This window comes from Oncorhynchus keta, chromosome 24 (genome assembly GCF_023373465.1).
Source record: "Oncorhynchus keta strain PuntledgeMale-10-30-2019 chromosome 24, Oket_V2, whole genome shotgun sequence".
Lineage (NCBI taxonomy): Eukaryota > Metazoa > Chordata > Actinopteri > Salmoniformes > Salmonidae > Oncorhynchus > Oncorhynchus keta.
In genome coordinates, this window is record NC_068444.1 from 16,768,514 (window position 1) to 16,786,780 (window position 18,267).

General features: G+C 43.6%; 1 protein-coding gene across 5 annotated transcripts in view; it reads right to left on the minus strand.

Moving 5' to 3' along the window:
* dst (dystonin) overlaps window positions 1-18,267 on the minus strand; it is a 212,990-nt gene that overhangs the window by 127,387 nt on the left and 67,336 nt on the right. For all 5 annotated transcript variants that reach the window (XM_052477885.1, XM_052477887.1, XM_052477888.1 and 2 more), the window contains 2 exons: window positions 10,108-10,197; window positions 4,216-4,293 (listed from right to left, as the gene is read on the minus strand). In XM_052477885.1, coding sequence (XP_052333845.1) covers window positions 4,216-4,293; window positions 10,108-10,197 — 168 coding nt within the window. The remainder of the gene's footprint in view (window positions 1-4,215; window positions 4,294-10,107; window positions 10,198-18,267) is intronic.

Consider the following 18,267-nt stretch of genomic DNA (forward strand, 5'->3'; position numbering starts at 1 on the left):
GCACTTGGACTACTGTTCAGTCGTGTGGTCAGGTGCTACAAAGAGGAACTTAGGAAAATTACAACGGGACCAGAACAGGGCAGCACGGCTGGCCCTGAAATGTACACAGAGAGCTAACATTAATGACATGCATGTCAATCCCTCATGGCTCAAAGTAGAGGACAGATTGACTTCATCAATACTTGTATTTGGAAGAAGTGATGACATGCTGAATGCACAGGCTGTCTGTTTAAACTACTAGCACACAGCTCAGACACCCATACATACCCCACAAGACATGCCACCAGAGGTCTCTTCACAATCCCAAAGTCCAGATCAGACTATGGGAGGCGCACAATACAACATAGAGCCATGACTACATGGAACTCTATTCCACAATACTAGATAGAGCCATGACTACATGGAACTCTATTCCACAATACTAGATAGAGCCATGACTACATGGAACTCTATTCCACAATACTAGATAGAGCCATGACTACATGGAACTCTATTCCACAATACTAGATAGAGCCATGACTACATGGAACTCTATTCCACAATACTAGATAGAGCCATGACTACATGGAACTCTATTCCACAATACTAGATAGAGCCATGACTACATGGAACTCTATTCCACAATACTAGATAGAGCCATGACTACATGGAACTCTATTCCACAATACTAGATAGAGCCATGACTACATGGAACTCTATTCCACAATACTAGATAGAGCCATGACTACATGGAACTCTATTCCACAATACTAGATAGAGCCATGACTACATGGAACTCTATTCCACAATACTAGATAGAGCCATGACTACATGGAACTCTATTCCACAATACAACATAGAGCCATGACTACATGGAACTCTATTCCACAATACTAGATAGAGCCATGACTACATGGAACTCTATTCCACAATACTAGATAGAGCCATGACTACATGGAACTCTATTCCACAATACTAGATAGAGCCATGACTACATGGAACTCTATTCCACAATACTAGATAGAGCCATGACTACATGGAACTCTATTCCACAATACTAGATAGAGCCATGACTACATGGAACTCTATTCCACAATACTAGATAGAGCCATGACTACATGGAACTCTATTCCACAATACTAGATAGAGCCATGACTACATGGAACTCTATTCCACAATACTAGATAGAGCCATGACTACATGGAACTCTATTCCACAATACTAGATAGAGCCATGACTACATGGAACTCTATTCCACAATACAACATAGAGCCATGACTACATGGAACTCTATTCCACAATACTAGATAGAGCCATGACTACATGGAACTCTATTCCACAATACTAGATAGAGCCATGACTACATGGAACTCTATTCCACAATACTAGATAGAGCCATGACTACATGGAACTCTATTCCACAATACTAGATAGAGCCATGACTACATGGAACTCTATTCCACAATACTAGATAGAGCCATGACTACATGGAACTCTATTCCACAATACTAGATAGAGCCATGACTACATGGAACTCTATTCCACAATACTAGATAGAGCCATGACTACATGGAACTCTATTCCACAATACTAGATAGAGCCATGACTACATGGAACTCTATTCCACAATACTAGATAGAGCCATGACTACATGGAACTCTATTCCACAATACTAGATATAGCCATGACTACATGGAACTCTATTCCACAATACTAGATAGAGCCATGACTACATGTAACTCTATTCCACAATACTAGATAGAGCCATGACTACATGGAACTCTATTCCACAATACTAGATAGAGCCATGACTACATGGAACTCTATTCCACAATACTAGATAGAGCCATGACTACATGGAACTCTATTCCACAATACTAGATAGAGCCATGACTACATGGAACTCTATTCCACAATACTAGATAGAGCCATGACTACATGGAACTCTATTCCACAATACTAGATAGAGCCATGACTACATGTAACTCTATTCCACAATACAACACAGAGCCATAACTACATGGAACTCTATTCCACATCAGGTAACTGACGCAAGCAGTAGAATCAGATAAAAAAACAACTGATAAAATGCACCTTATGGAACAACGGGGACTGTGAAGAGACACACACACAGGTACAGACACACATACACATGATAAGAGACGCACTCTACACACACGTACACATGGATGATGTATTGTATGGGATAGTGGCCTGAGGGAACACACTAAATGTATTGGTAAAGTGTTATGTAATGTAATGTCATGTAATAATGTCAATTGTATGTAACTGCCTTAATGTTGCTGGGCCCCAGGAAGAAGAGCTGCTGCCTTGGCATGGATCCTTAATAAATACAAATAGCAACTGAAGCGGTGCCAATAAATCCTAGGTATTATTCTGTGGCCTTGAGTCAATACCTATACACCACAATGGGGCTCTATAGTGTGGTGGTTTATGTACTAGTACACAATGTGATGTCATGTTTTCATTCTAATAAACTAATGCAGTTTAATATTGTTCCCATACATTCATCATTCCCTACGCAAAGTGTTTGTATTGTAGATGATTGTCTGAAACTGCTACTGTGCTGGAATAGGCCATGATGTTTAAAACACTGCCTTTCATTGATATGCATGACAATCCCTGTCATAAGCAGAAATAAACACAACTTTATTTAATTATGCACTGAATTATTCTTATTCCGTTGTTCAGCAGTAGTCAAACTGGAAACAAAGACATCCCTTTCCACAGTTCATTGCAATGTTGATGGCACCTCTACCCTTATTATGATACATTCTAGCTGTACATCCACAGCAGGACAGAACAATGGCATGGTTGTCATTGTCAATTTTTGTTTATGAATATGTATGAAGTGTGACTGGGGCTTGGTGTGTCATTAAAACAATGGCATAACTGAACGATCTATGAATCCTTTGTCTCAGGTCTTGGGTTTCTCTCAATGACGTGATGTCTGGCAGGCCGTAGCTGACCACTGCACACTGTTCTCCATCCCGATCACTTCCTGACTGTGGTGGATGTGGGGGAGGGGCAAACAGAGATGTAATCACCGTTGGGAGATGGTTTCCGTATGCCCTCTATTGTGAGTCATGATGAGGGAGGTATTGAATCCATTATGAGGTAATGAAGTTGGCTGTCCGTGTCGTGTATCAGCAGTGTTACCGTTTTGATGTGGACATACAGTTCCAACAAATTCTCAGTCTCACTGCAGAATTAGATGTTTATCCACGTTTCTGCAAGTGTCACATTTTGAAGTTGGGATAGGGTTTAAACATTAAGTTTAGTCACTCATTCTGAATGGTTAAGGTAAGGGTTAAGGTTTGGGATAGGGTTTAAACATTAAGTTTAGTCACTCATTCTGAATGGTTAAGGTAAGGGTTAAGGTTTGGGATAGGGATAAAACATTAAGTTTAGTCACTCATTCTGAATGGTTAAGGTAAGGGTTAAGGTTTGGGATAGGGATAAAACATGAAGTTTAGTCACTCATTCTGAATGGTTAAGGTAAGGATTAAGGTTTGGGATAGGGTTGAAACATTAAGTTTAGTCACTCATTCTGAATGGTTAAGGTAAGGGTTAAGGTATGGGTAGGGATAAAACATTACGTTTAGTCACTCATTCTGAATGGTTAAGGTAAGGATTAAGGTTTGGGATAGGGATAAAACATTAAGTTTAGTCACTCATTCTGAATGGTTAAGGTAAGGGTTAAGGTTTGGGATAGGGATAAAACATTAAGTTTAGTCACTCATTCTGAATGGTTAAGGTAAGGGTTAAGGTTTGGGATAGGGTTTAAACATTAAGTTTAGTCACTCATTCTGAATGGTTAAGGTAAGGATTAAGGTTTGGGATAGGGATAAAACATTAAGTTAAGTCACTCATTCTGAATGGTTAAGGAAAGGGTTAAGGTTTGGGATAGAGATAAAATAGTGTCCCCTCCCACACTGGGTTTGAACATCATCATGGGATTACGCCCAACCCCGTCCATAAGGCACTCGTCTCCTTGACTGTAATAGTGCTCACTGTTGCCCCTAGTGGCTGGTTGATAAGGCATTTTCCGACATCCTCAGGACATTGATAGACGTCCAATTTCGAAGTCAATCTTTATCTCCCTGGACATACAGTATGCTTTATTTGAATAGCTTTACATGATGAATTGGTTAACAGAAAATTAGCTTACATATTTTAAGTTCTACCATTCCGGCACGTGTGATTGGTCCTTACCTGCCGCCTCTTTAAGAAGTCCAGAGCTATCTGTACATTCTGGAGTCTGTGGAACCGCATCCTCCCTTTCTCCCGAGGCTGTGGGCATAGAGGAGGAATGGGAAGAGCGGGTCATGTTAGTGACGTTGCCATGTGGTCTCTCCCTTTCCAAGGACCAGGGACTCACCACACCATTAGTAGTATGAGGACACAGGACATGCTGCTGCCAGGGTCTTACCCACTCATCTGCTGAGGGAAAGAGAGAAAAACCAAAAGGGAGGGAACCAACAAATCCGGATCCAGGGCGGTCATTGGCCAATTCCACAGTAACATAGTTAACTCAGATGTTTTATTTTAAAATGTATGTCAAACAAAAACCAATGATTGCAAGGTTAAACAAACCATACAACACTATGCACAAGAATGACTTTTAAACATTTTACAAAAACACATTTCATTGAAGAACAGTGCAGTCATTCTCTTACCAACCTTTGCATTTGCACTTTTCTTCAATTTCTTCATTGTTTTTTGTTTGACATACATTTTAAAGTGAAAAATCGGAGTCTCAGCGTCACTGTTACCGTGGAATTGGCCTGCTACAAATCACTGCTATTACTACACACTGTATGTACTAGAAAATAAATGTGTCTATGTCCTCCCAAACTGAACTGACAGAACACATCATCTGACATATTTTACCATTCACAACTACAGTACTAATGACAAAAGGCTAAACATGAAGCTATAAACCAGTGTGTCTGAGTGATAAACTCATTCCAATGAGGACCTTTCCCAAATCCAAAAAGCATCTAGGATGAATTTAGCTGTGAGGTAAAACACCTGAAAATGTGTCATTTTGTGAGCAGAGAGCCAAACTCCTGCGAAAGACACCCGTGGACAATGGGAGGTTACAGCTCAAGGTAATGAGATGGAAACTGTGTCACAAGCCAGGCAGTCCCCTGACAACCTGGGATTGAGCTGCAGCAAAGCCCTCTGGATTCAGTCATTACTCTCCTGGCTAGACAAGAGAAGAGGCGGAGGAATCCCTTTCACCACAAAAGCCTTTCCCTCAACGGCTCACTCTCATTTAACTCGGCACGTTCAGTCAAGTGGCTTGGTTTTTGGTATACACTAAATACAATAGAAAGCCACTATCTGATGAAACATGTCCAATGGTTCATAAATGTTGACGTTCAGTTTGATTGTATGGCTCAATGATGCACAAAGCTACTGAGGTTGGACTTAAAGACCCAGGCGGAGCTCTTATGAACCACATAATAATGTTACTTGTTTCAAATGTGACTGAGTTGTGCCAGCGTTTGCAATCCTACCCAAGACTGAAGTGCATGGTGTTACTCCTTTACTTTCCTATGGCATGTACAATACCACAGTTTGTTGTTGTTGAGAAAAATTGAACATGAGCCTGGGCCTTTAGCTCATAAGGCGAGTGCATTGCCATCATGTAATCCATCTCAGCTTGTCAACTAACATTTCTAAAGCAATACAGTGGGCCTCCTCCCTAGTCTACACAGCAGCATCGAGCACAGAGTTGCTTCTATCATACAATCTAGGAGAAAAAAAACTTGACCTTGCCAACTACGGTCCACTAAAGTGAAAAGCCTGTGGAGGGATTGTTGTTCCACTCTCATTAATGTCCACGGCACGCGCTGCATTAGTTGTGTTACAAGGGGGAGGATGGTGAACCACACCTACCCCCTTATCATCATCCTGCTCATGTCCATGCTGCTCAACCGCACATGCTTCTGCCGAACTCACCAACCGCAACGTCTTGAGGAAATCACGCTCCCTTGGCTTACCAGACCGAGTTAACGTGAGCGCAAGAAAGAAACACACAAGGGAGAGACAAATAGACATGGACACAAGTTGGACAAATAAAAAGGAGGACATAAAGTGAAACAATCCAATACAGAAGAAACAGAGGAGAGGAGGAAGAGGGTAGAGAGGAAACAGAGGAGAGGAGGAAGAGGGTAGAGAGGAAACAGAGGAGAGGAGGAAGAGGGTAGAGAGGAAACAGAGGAGAGGAGGAAGAGGGTAGAGAGGAAACAGAGGAGAGGAGGAAGAGGGTAGAGAGGAAACAGAGGAGAGGAGGAAGAGGGTAGAGAGGAAACAGAGGAGAGGAGGAAGAGGGTAGAGAGGAAACAGAGGAGAGGAGGAAGAGGGTAGAGAGGAAACAGAGGAGAGGAGGAAGAGGGTAGAGAGGAAACAGAGAAGAGGAGGAAGAGGGTAGAAAGGAAACAGAGGAGAGGAGGAAGAGGGTAGAGAGGAAACAGAGGAGAGGAGGAAGAGGGTAGAGAGGAAACAGAGGAGAGGAGGAAGAGGGTAGAGAGGAAACAGAGGAGAGGAGGAAGAGGGTAGAAAGGAAACAGAGAAGAGGAGGAAGAGGGTAGAAAGGAAACAGAGGAGAGGAGGAAGAGGGTAGAGAGGAAACAGAGGAGAGGAGGAAGAGGGTAGAATGGAAACAGAGGAGAGGAGGAAGAGGGTAGAGAGGAAACAGAGGAGAGGAGGAAGAGGGTAGAGAGGAAACAGAGGAGAGGAGGAAGAGGGTAGAGAGGAAACAGAGGAGAGGAGGAAGAGGGTAGAGAGGAAACAGAGGAGAGGAGGAAGAGGGTAGAGAGGAAACAGAGGAGAGGAGGAAGAGGGTAGAGAGGAAACAGATGAGAGGAGGAAGAGGGTAGAGAGGAAACAGAGGAGAGGAGGAAGAGGGTAGAAAGGAAACAGAGGAGAGGAGGAAGAGGGTAGAGAGGAAACAGGGGAGAGGAGGAAGAGGGTAGAGAGGAAACAGAGGAGAGGAGGAAGAGGGTAGAGAGGAAACAGAGAACAGGAGGAAGAGGGTAGAGAGGAAACAGAGGAGAGGAGGAAGAGGGTAGAGAGGAAACAGAGGAGAGGAGGAAGAGGGTAGAGAGGAAACAGAGGAGAGGAGAGGAGGAAGAGGGTAGAGAGGAAACAGAGGAGAGGAGGAAGAGGGTAGAGAGGAAACAGAGGAGAGGAGGAAGAGGGTAGAGAGGAAACAGAGGAGAGGAGGAAGAGGGTAGAGAGGAAACAGAGGAGAGGAGGAAGAGGGTAGAGAGGAAACAGAGGAGAGGAGGAAGAGGGTAGAGAGGAAACAGAGGAGAGGAGGAAGAGGGTAGAGAGGAAACAGAGGAGAGGAGGAAGAGGGTAGAGAGGAAACAGAGGACAAGGAGGAAGAGGGTAGAGAGGAAACAGAGGACAGGAGGAAGAGGGTAGAGAGGAAACAGAGGAGAGGAGGAAGAGGGTAGAGAGGAAACAGAGGAGAGGAGGAAGAGGGTAGAGAGGAAACAGAGAACAGGAGGAAGAGGGTAGAGAGGAAACAGAGGAGAGGAGGAAGAGGGTAGAGAGGAAACAGAGGAGAGGAGGAAGAGGGTAGAGAGGAAACAGAGGAGAGGAGGAAGAGGGTAGAGAGGAAACAGAGGAGAGGAGGAAGAGGGTAGAGAGGAAACAGAGGAGAGGAGGAAGAGGGTAGAGAGGAAACAGAGGAGAGGAGGGAGAGGGTAGAGAGGAAACAGAGGAGAGGAGGAAGAGGGTAGAGAGGAAACAGAGGAGAGGAGGAAGAGGGTAGAGAGGAAACAGAGAACAGGAGGAAGAGGGTAGAGAGGAAACAGAGGAGAGGAGGAAGAGGGTAGAGAGGAAACAGAGGAGAGGAGGAAGAGGGTAGAGAGGAAACAGAGGAGAGGAGGAAGAGGGTAGAGAGGAAACAGAGGAGAGGAGGAAGAGGGTAGAGAGGAAACAGAGGAGAGGAGGAAGAGGGTAGAGAGGAAACAGAGAACAGGAGGAAGAGGGTAGAGAGGAAACAGAGGACAGGAGGAAGAGGGTAGAGAGGAAACAGAGGAGAGGAGGAAGAGGGTAGATAGGAAACAGAGGAGAGGAGGGAGAGGGTAGAGAGGAAACAGAGGAGAGGAGAGGAGGAAGAGGGTAGAGAGGAAACAGAGGAGAGGAGGGAGAGGGTAGAGAGGAAACAGAGGAGAGGAGAGGAGGAAGAGGGTAGAGAGGAAACAGAGGAGAGGAGGAAGAGGGTAGAGAGGAAACAGAGGAGAGGAGGAAGAGGGTAGAGAGGAAACAGAGGAGAGGAGGAAGAGGGTAGAAAGGAAACAGAGGAGAGGAGGAAGAGGGTAGAGAGGAAACAGAGGAGAGGAGGAAGAGGGTAGAGAGGAAACAGAGGAGAGGAGGAAGAGGGTAGAGAGGAAACAGAGGACAGGAGGAAGAGGGTAGAGAGGAAACAGAGGAGAGGAGGAAGAGGGTAGAGAGGAAACAGAGGAGAGGAGGAAGAGGGTAGAGAGGAAACAGAGGAGAGGAGGAAGAGGGTAGAGAGGAAACAGAGAACAGGAGGAAGAGGGTAGAGAGGAAACAGAGGAGAGGAGGAAGAGGGTAGAGAGGAAACAGAGGAGAGGAGGAAGAGGGTAGAGAGGAAACAGAGGAGAGGAGGGAGAGGGTAGAGAGGAAACAGAGGAGAGGAGAGGAGGAAGAGGGTAGAGAGGAAACAGGATGTAAACAGAAGAGAGTACTACTACTTCGAGGAGAAAAATCAGCTTCACCTATTTTAGAGGGAACCTCATTTCTCCTCACATGAGTTACAGAGATGCTGCTGAACGTCACCAAACAACGGTGACATCAGAAATGATTGTGATTCATTTTCATGTTCTCTAATGCAGGCATCTACAACCCTGTTCCTGGAGAGTTCCAACCCTAATCTAAGCGCTCCTGATTCTAACAATTAGCCGGTTGATAGATAAGCTGAATCAGGTTAGTTACAACTGAAAGTGTAGTTCTCCAGGAACAGGGTTGGAAAGGCAAGCTCTATTGTGATGACATTTTGAGTGATCACGATTTCTTGTCTACCTCTCCCATCCATAATTTCTATCAGGCAGTGTTTTGTTTGGAACACAATGACATAAGAAACATTGTAAACAAGCATCCCACTGGGCACAGACGTCAGTTCAATGTCTAGTTTTGAGTTATCAACTAACATGAATTCAATGTCACCCTGTCATTGGATTTAGGCTAAAAGTTAGGTGGAAAAAAACCTACATTCCCTTACGTTGATGACTTGCAAATCCAATCAGTTTTCCACATTGATTCAACATCATCACATTGAATGTTTGGGTTGAAATGACGTTGAAACAACGTTGATTCAACCAGTTTTTGACCAGTGGGATTACAGTTGGTTTCCCCTTCGCCTTGAAGCATATATGGTCTTGGGGCATTTTCACATATCTGTTTGACAAAAACTGTAGGATATACTGTATATGTGGACTAGGTGTATGTAAAAACCAAATCAATTCCGGTGCTTGCCCAAGAGGTTCAGGATCCAGGATGTGATTTATAAACAATAAAGTTATATAGCATGTCTGGTAAAGTGAAAACATTCATAAAAATGTTTTGCGTGAAGAAAATTGTAGTTTTTTGGAATTCTCATAAATGCACCGTGATACTGCTCCAGTGTACAGACTAATATACGAAAACACCCATTACGTTAATCAGAATCACACAATGGAGTGAATTGTGTTATCTTGAGGTTTAGTAGCAAGGCAAACCATAGCCTATAATGTACATCTCTGTTCTAACTTTTCTTTCAAGAACGCAGATACAGTTCCCAAAATAAAACTGTCTCGCACAATGAAAAATTGCACCCTATTCCCTATAAATCAAATCAAATCACATTTTATTGGTCACATACACATATTTAGCAGATGTTATTGCGGGTGTAGCGAAATGCTTGTTTAGATTATTATTTATTTTTTATGTCTGTCGGCGCCATCCTGCATTTTTGCATGGGCTCTGGTCAAAAGTAGTTCCCTAGGGAATAGGGATCCATTTCACATACCCTCTGACTCATCATGTACACAGGCTACGTTACCATGACAACACAGTACTCACCAATGACTGGCCAGTCAGGACCTCCAGCAGTGAGATCAGGTTATGTCCATCTCGTAGGTCTTCATACAGGTCATTAACATGCTTCCGGACCTAAAGGCCAGAGGAAAGGAAAGTTAATAGAATAATATGATATATAACGTTTGGCAGATGCTTTTATCCAAAGGGACTCACAATCATGCAGGCATATATTTTAAGTACGGGTGGTCCTGGGAATCGAACCTACTATCCTGGTGTTTCAAGCGCCATCAAATCAAATCACATATTATTTGTCACAAATGCCAAATACAACAGGTGTAGGCTTTACAGTGAAATGCTTACTTACGAGCCCTTTCCCAACAATGCAGAGTTAAAAAATAAGAAACAGAGGCCTCCCGGGTGGCGCAGTGGTCCTGGGCACTGCATCGCAGCGTCAGCTGTGCCACCAGAGACTCTGGGTTCGCGCTCAGGCTCTGTCGCAGCCGGCCGTGACCGGGAGGTCCGTGGGGCGACGCACAATTGGCCTAGCATCGTCCGGGTTGACTGGTAGTGATATCCTTGTCTCATCGCGCACCAGCGACTCCTGTGGCGGGCCGGCGCAGTGCGCGCTAACCAAGGTTGCCAGGTGCACGGTGTTTCCTCCGACACATTGGTGCGGCTGGCTTCCGGGTTGGATGCGCGCTGTGTTAAGAAGCAGTGCGGCTTGGTTGGGTTGTGTTTCGGAGGACGCATGGCTTTCGACCTTCGTCTCTCCTGAGCTCGTACAGGAGTTGTAGCGATGAGACAAGATAGTCATTACTAACAATTGGATCCCACGAAAAGGGGGTACATTTAAAAAATTAAAAAATAAATAAATAAGAAGCATTTGCACAAAATAGTAACACAATTAAATATCAATAACGAGGTTATATACAAGGAGTACCAGTACCGAGTCATTGTGCAGGGGTACGAGGTGTTGCGGTTATTGAGGTAATACAATATGTAGGTTGGGGTAAAAGTGACTAGACAATCAGGATAGATAATACACAGAGTGGCAGCAGGATATGTGAGTGTGAAAATGTGTGTGTGCACGTGCGTGTACGTTGGAGTGTCAGTGTAGTATGTGTGTGTATGTGGGAAGGGGTATTAAAACATGGTGAGCGTGGATACCTATTGGGATATCAGACCTGTGTCAATTTAGTTTGAAGTTTGCACTTTTGAGACTATTCCATTGGTTCCATTGTAGCGTGTAAACTAAATCAAGTGCATTTCAGTCATTTCAAAGTATTTGACGTAATGTATTTGACCCAGGTCTGATTCGAATTTCAAAACATTTACAGTATATTTACTGCCTGACTGAAACTACAATTAGGCTACCTTAAACAACCTTATTTCCTGATCCTATTTTTACAGACTGTGATTTATCACCATATAATTAGTATATTTTACATGAGGCTGAAACAGGATACTTGGTATTTGGCCCAATTTTACTGCAAGGAATTCTAATTGGTCAACCACAGGCTAGGGTCGGGGGTTATAAATTACATCCTGTCACTTTGTTCTGGGGAGAGAATCCCTGTCACGTTCTGACCTTTATTTCCTTTGTTTTGTCATTATTTAGTATGGTCAGGGCGTGAGTTGGGTGGGCAGTCTATGTTTGTTTTTCTATGATTTGGGTATTTCTATGTTTCGGCCTAGTATGGTTCTCAATCAGAGGCAGGTGTCATTAGTTGTCTCTGATTGAGAATCATACTTAGGTAGCCTGGGTTTCACTGTGTGTTTGTGGGTGATTGTTCCTGTCTCTGTGTTTTGCACCAGATAGGGCTGTTTTTGGTTTTCCACGCTTATTGTTTTGTAGTGTTCATGTTTATCTGTTTTATTAAACATGAGTCAATATAACCACGCTGCGTTTTGGTCCTCCTCTACTTCACCACAGGAAAACCCTTACAATCACTGAGGACAGGAAGAATTAACATCTACTTCTCAGCATCACATCAAGGATTTGTCCTCTTTGAATAAAGATATTTTTCTCCCCCTGATTTGCTTAGGAGTCTGTGTTATTGAAGAGTAACATCACCTGCTGACATAATGGCAAAGTAATCTTTGACAGACAAAGTACAGACGTTCAACCTTTGAATGTGCTCTGGATTAAAGTTTGGGTAAAACCATGATACTACTATCCTTCCTGCATACAGAGCAGCTGCCCCTCCCTCTTCCAATTCAATCTGAGCCTCTTTAATACTTCCACTCAAAATCAAAAAAAAGACACACCTCTCCGTGTGCTTATTTTAACACGTGCTGACCTTTTGAGTTATCCATAACCTGTTTCAGGAAACCTGACTAACAGGGGCTTGTCTGTCTTTCTTCACAAAAGGCTTGTAACGGCAATGGTAGCACCGTGCTGAGTTGATGATATAGTTACACGAAAAGGAGAAGACCGGACAAAGACAAGAAGACAAAAAGCTCCACTCACTGTGACTGACATGCTGCAAAGAGGCTGGGAATCAGGGTTATATGGTCTTAACATTTCTCTCTAAGACACAACAGCAAAGGCTTTATCAAAATAATTCCAATCAGGTTCCCCTTCAGACACTAGAGCCTCTGAATAACAGAGGGAGCACATGGCTATGCCACATATCCATGGCCCTCAAAGCACTTCATCCTGCCCCATACTCAACAACTCCAGACCAGTCCTAGGCTTTCTCCTCCCAGTAGGCCAATCTCCTCCCTTTCTTCCTGTCCTGGATACCACCAGGCCTGTGAAATCCCCCAGCTGCCCGGTGACCAGCTTTTACGGAGACCAGGTGCCAGACTCCTCTCATCTCCACCACATAACCCCAGCTAACAGGCACAGTTATATTGTTTGTATATCATTGTACTTAACTTTGGAACACAATGTAAATGACAGCATGTTCCAATTCCTGCCAATATCCAGCAACTTCACACAGCCACTGAAGAAGAGTGGAACAACATTTTTTTTTAAATTATTATTATTTATTTATTTGTAATTTTATTTAACTAGGCAAGTCAGTTAAGAACAAATTATTTTTTACAATGACAGCCTACCCCGGCCAAACCCTAACCCGGGCGACGCTGGGCCAATTGTGCGCCACCAATCACGGCCGGTTGTGATACAGCCTGGAATCTAAACAGGAGCTATAGTGACGCCTCGAGCACTAAGATGTAGTGCCTTAGACCACGTCGCCACAGGTCACAATCAACAGCGTGATCAAGTCTATGCGAAGATGTGTCGCGCTGAATGAAGCAAATGGCGGTCACACCAGATACGGACTTGTTTTGTGATCCACGCCCCTACCTTTTTTTATAAAGCTAACTGTGACCAAAATATGCATATCTGTATTCCCAGCAGTGGAGGCTTCTTAGGGGAATGTTTGCTAGTTGCTCAGGAGGTAAAGGGGAAGTCAGATCTGAGGAAGACTTAGTGGGGGAAACTCCTGGAGATCCAGAAAAAGGAGGGTATATGAGCAAGCATTGCATGAGTATTATGTGTGCCAAACAGTTGCTGTTAGATTACAATATTATTATTTTTTCTGACCATTTGTAACAGTGTAAACAACACTAAATAAATAAGTGTACCGGAGAGTCTGTTGTAACGGAAAAAATAATAACATATAAAGCCTTTATTACAGCACAGCGACGGTTAAAAACAGCCAAATCTGTGAATTTGCTTTATCTGACATTTTGCCGTTGCATGAGGCTTGGTGCTCACAGAATCAGCAGGCTATTAATTAAACAAACACTCAAACAGACAACAGAAGCTAGATCTGTCTTATTTCTGTAGATATGTATGGATGATATATAAAGCCAGGCACATTTAACTGAAAGGCTATTGATTATAGGACCTAATTAAGTTGGGCTTTCCTCTCTCCTCAATTATCTTAGACAATTAGGCTAAGGCAAGGGCTGTTTCCTCTGCTGCTGCTGTCTCCACCACATTGTTCTCTATCCCAATATAATATGCTGCATAACTTTGCTATTATGCACATAGCAACATATGGAAAGGCACCAATTATACGGTGCACTTTGTTAGCTTCGGGGGTTTACAACACTTTTGCCTTCGACCAAATCAAGCAGGCTAAATCAATTGAATATGTGACGAAAACAGGATTATAACTTGCTCCCTAAGCACATTACACAATAAACAGGCATGGATTTTCATGCATAATAACAAATTGCCTTGAAATATGTCATACTTGCTCATATGGGAAATTGGGAAATGTATTGTGAAGACAGACACTGCATGCAGACACTTGTTGCTCTGCCTCCATGACTAGGTGTTCCCTAATTCCACAGCAAATGAACCAGAGTCATTTAGATTCCTGCTGAGTAAACAAAAACGACTCGGTACATGTACACTGCACCATGAGATGGGTGGAAGACATGTAGGCTGGACAAACTCTGACAAGCTAGCAACAACCATCTCCGATTGGCACCTAGACTCTAGATCTGTCATCAGTAGTGGCAATAAGTTGGCTGAGGATAAACGCCGGTCTTTAATGGATTATTCCCTGCATCGGGTAATTACACAGTATATTTCATCTTCATGGAAACTGACAGGGCTAAAACATGAAACAGCCTGTCGTTCTATTATCATTACCATCATACCATCACTCCTGTGTGTAGAAACAGTAACAATTTCAACACAGAATGGCTGAAAGGTGATGACAGAGAAGTGGATGGACAATACGATAATTAGGCAGTGAGGTATATGAGAAATCATCTACCTACGGGACCGGATTCATACACAACAAGAGTCCTACTGCCATGGGAAAAGCAAAACAGATTCATCTACATGCCCAGACTGAACCTAGCTAACACTGTACATGTGATGAATTGGATGAAAGGAAGAAGCCATTTAAAAACTATATGTTGGTATTGGAATTGCAAGAAGCAAAGTGTCACTTGCCACATCATCATGATGTCCATGAAAATCCAATGTTTTTGGACAATATTAACAGTGGACTAATGAAACAAAATACCAACATGTAGGTTTTGAGTGGATTTTTCCTTTAAGACTGATGCAGGCCACAATATTAAAACAAAGTTCTAACGTTGTCTCTCATATTACATTAAATCTCTTATTAGATTATTGATATGGCAGGCGAAATAAAGACTCCCCAATCAAATAAAAGGAAAGATGAATCAAAATCACTCTTAGAAAAAATGGTTCCAAAAGGGTTCTTCGCCTGGGACAGTGGTAACATACTTTTTATAGTCCCGTACTACTTCAAAAATTCAACCTCCAGCTGCCTACCCCCTCTAGCACCAGGCGCACTCTCAAATGTTGTTTTTGCCATCATTGTAAGCGTGCCACACACACACTATACAAATCAAATCAAACTAGATTTGTCACATGCGCCGAATACAAGTGTAGACTTTACTGTGAAATGCTTACTTACAAGCCCTTAACCAACAGTGCAGTTCAAGAATAAGAAAATATTTACCAAGTAGACTAAAATAAAAGGTAATAATGAAAAGTAACACAATAAGAATAACAATAACGAGGCTAAATACAGGGGCCACCGGTACCAAGTCAGTGTGCAGGGGGTCAGGCTAGTTGAGGTAATCTGTACATGTAGGTGGGGGCGAAGTGACTATGCATAGGTAACAAACAAACAGCGAGTAGCAGCAGTGTAACAAAAGGAGGGGGGGGGGTCAATGTAAATTGTCTGGTAACGATTTTATGAATTGTTCAGCAGTCTTATGGCTTGGGGGTAGAAGCTGTTGAGGAGAATTTTGGACCTAGACTTGGCGCTCCAGTACCACTTGCCAAGTGGTAGCAGAGAAAACAGTCTATAACTTGGTTGACAGGAGTCTCTGACAATTTTATAGGCTTTTCTCTAACAACGTCTATTACATAGGTCCTGGATGGCTGGAAGCTTGGCCCCAGTGATGTACTGGGCCATTCGCACTACCCTCTGTAACGCCTTACGGTCAGTTGTTGCCATACCTGGCGGTGATGCAACCGGTCAGGATGCTCTCGACGGTGCAGCAGTAGAACCTTTTGAGGATCTGGGGACCCATGACAAATATTTTCAGTCTCCTGAAGGGGAAAAGGTTTTGTTGTGCCTTCTTCATGACTGCCTTGGTATGTTTGGACCATGATAATTTGTTGGTGATGTGGACACCAAGGAACTTGAAACTCTCAATCCACTCCACTACAGCCCCGTCGATGTTAACCGGGGCCTGTTCGGCCTGCATTTTCCTGTAGTCGGATCAGCTCCTTAGTCTTGCTCACATTGAGGGAAAGGTTATTGTCCTGGCACCACACTGCCAGTTCTCTGACCTCCTCCCTATAGGCCGTCTCATCGCTGTCGGTGATCAGGCCTACCACTGTTGTGTTGTCAGCAAACTTAATGATGGTGTTAGAGTCGTGTTTGGCCACGCAGTCATGGGTGAACAGGGAATACAGGAGGAGACTAAGTACAGACCCCTGAGGGGCCACACTGTTAAGGATCAGTGTGGCAGACGTGTTGTTGCCTACTCTTACCACCTGGGGGTGGCCCATCAGGAAGTTCAGGATCCAGTTGCAGAGGGAGGTGTTTAGTCCCAGAGTCCTTAGCTTAGTGATGAGCTTCGTGGGCACTATGGTGTTGAACGCTGAGCTGTAGTCAATGAACAGCATTCTCACATAGGTGTTCCTTTTGTCCAGGTGAGAACGGGCAATGTGGAGTGCGATTGAGATTGCGTCATCTGTGGATCTGTTGGGGCAGCATGCGAATTGGAGTGGGTCTAGGATGCTGTTGATGTGAGCCATGACCAACCTTTCAAAGCACTTCATGGCTACCAACGTGAGTGCCATGGGGCGGTAATCATTTAGGCAGGTTACCTTCACTTCCTTGGGCACAGGGACTATGGTGGTCTGCTTGAAATATGTAGGTATTAGACTTGGTCAGGAGGAAGTTGAAAATGTCAGTGAAGACACTTGACAGTTGGTCCACGCATGCTTTGAGTACCCGTCCTGATAATCCGTCTGGCCCAGCGGCTTTGTGAATGTTGGCCTGTTTAAAGGTTTTGTTCACATCAGCTACCGAGAGCGTTATCATACAGTCATCCAGAACAGCTGGTGCTCTCGTGCATGCTTCAGTGTGCCTTGCCTCGAAGCGAACAGAAAAGGCATTTAGCTCGTCTGGTAGGCTCGCGTCACTGTGCAGCTTGGGTCTGGGTTTCCCATTGTAGTCCGTAATAGTTCTCAAGCCCTGCCACATCCGATGAGTGTCAGAGCCAGTGTAGTAGGATTCAATCTTAATCCTGTATTGACGCTTTGCTTGTTTGATGGTTCGTCTGAGGGCATGGTTCGTCTGCGGGATTTCTTATAAGCGTCCGGATTAGTCTCCTCCTTGAAGTGGAAGCTCTAGCCTTTAGCTCGATGCGGATGTTGCTTGTAATCCATGGCTTCTGGTTGGATATCTATGTACAGTCACTGTGGGGATGATGTCATCGATGCAATTTTGATGAAGCCGATGACTGAGCTGGTGTATTCCTCAATGCCTTTGGATGAATCCAGGAACATATTTGGTCACGAGATTTGCCAAATGGAGGGCGGGGGAGAGCTTTGTATGCATCTCTGTGTGTGGAGTAGAGGTGGTCTAGGGTTTGTTTTTCCCCTGGTTGCACATGTGACATGCTGGTAAAAATTTGGTAAACTGATTTAAGTTTGCCTGCATTAAAGTCCCTGGCCACTAGGAGCACCGCTTCTGGGTGAGCATTTTCTTCTTTGCTTATGGCCTTATAAAGTTGGTTGAGAGCGGTCTTAGTGTCAGCTTTGCTTTGTGGTGGTAAATAGACGGCTACGAATAATACAGATGAAACCTCTCATGGTAGATAGTGTGGTCTACAGCTTATTTGTTCTGCTGGTGCATGGAAAATCCCGCTAACTCTATATTATCCATATCTTTGTTCAGCCACGTCTCGGTGAAACATAAGATGTTACATGTCCTGTTGGTAGGATAATCTTAATCGTAGGTCATATACGATACATTTATTAAATGTAAGAATGAGTGTGAGTTTTTGTCAGAACCCGGCTCGTGGGAAGTGACAAAAAGCTCTTATAGAACCAGGGCACAAATAATAATATGATAATAATCAATAATTTTGCCCATTATTTATTTTGCCATCTTACATATAAAACATTATTTGTTCATCAAAAATTGTGAGAAACTCACCACAGGTTAATGAGAAGGG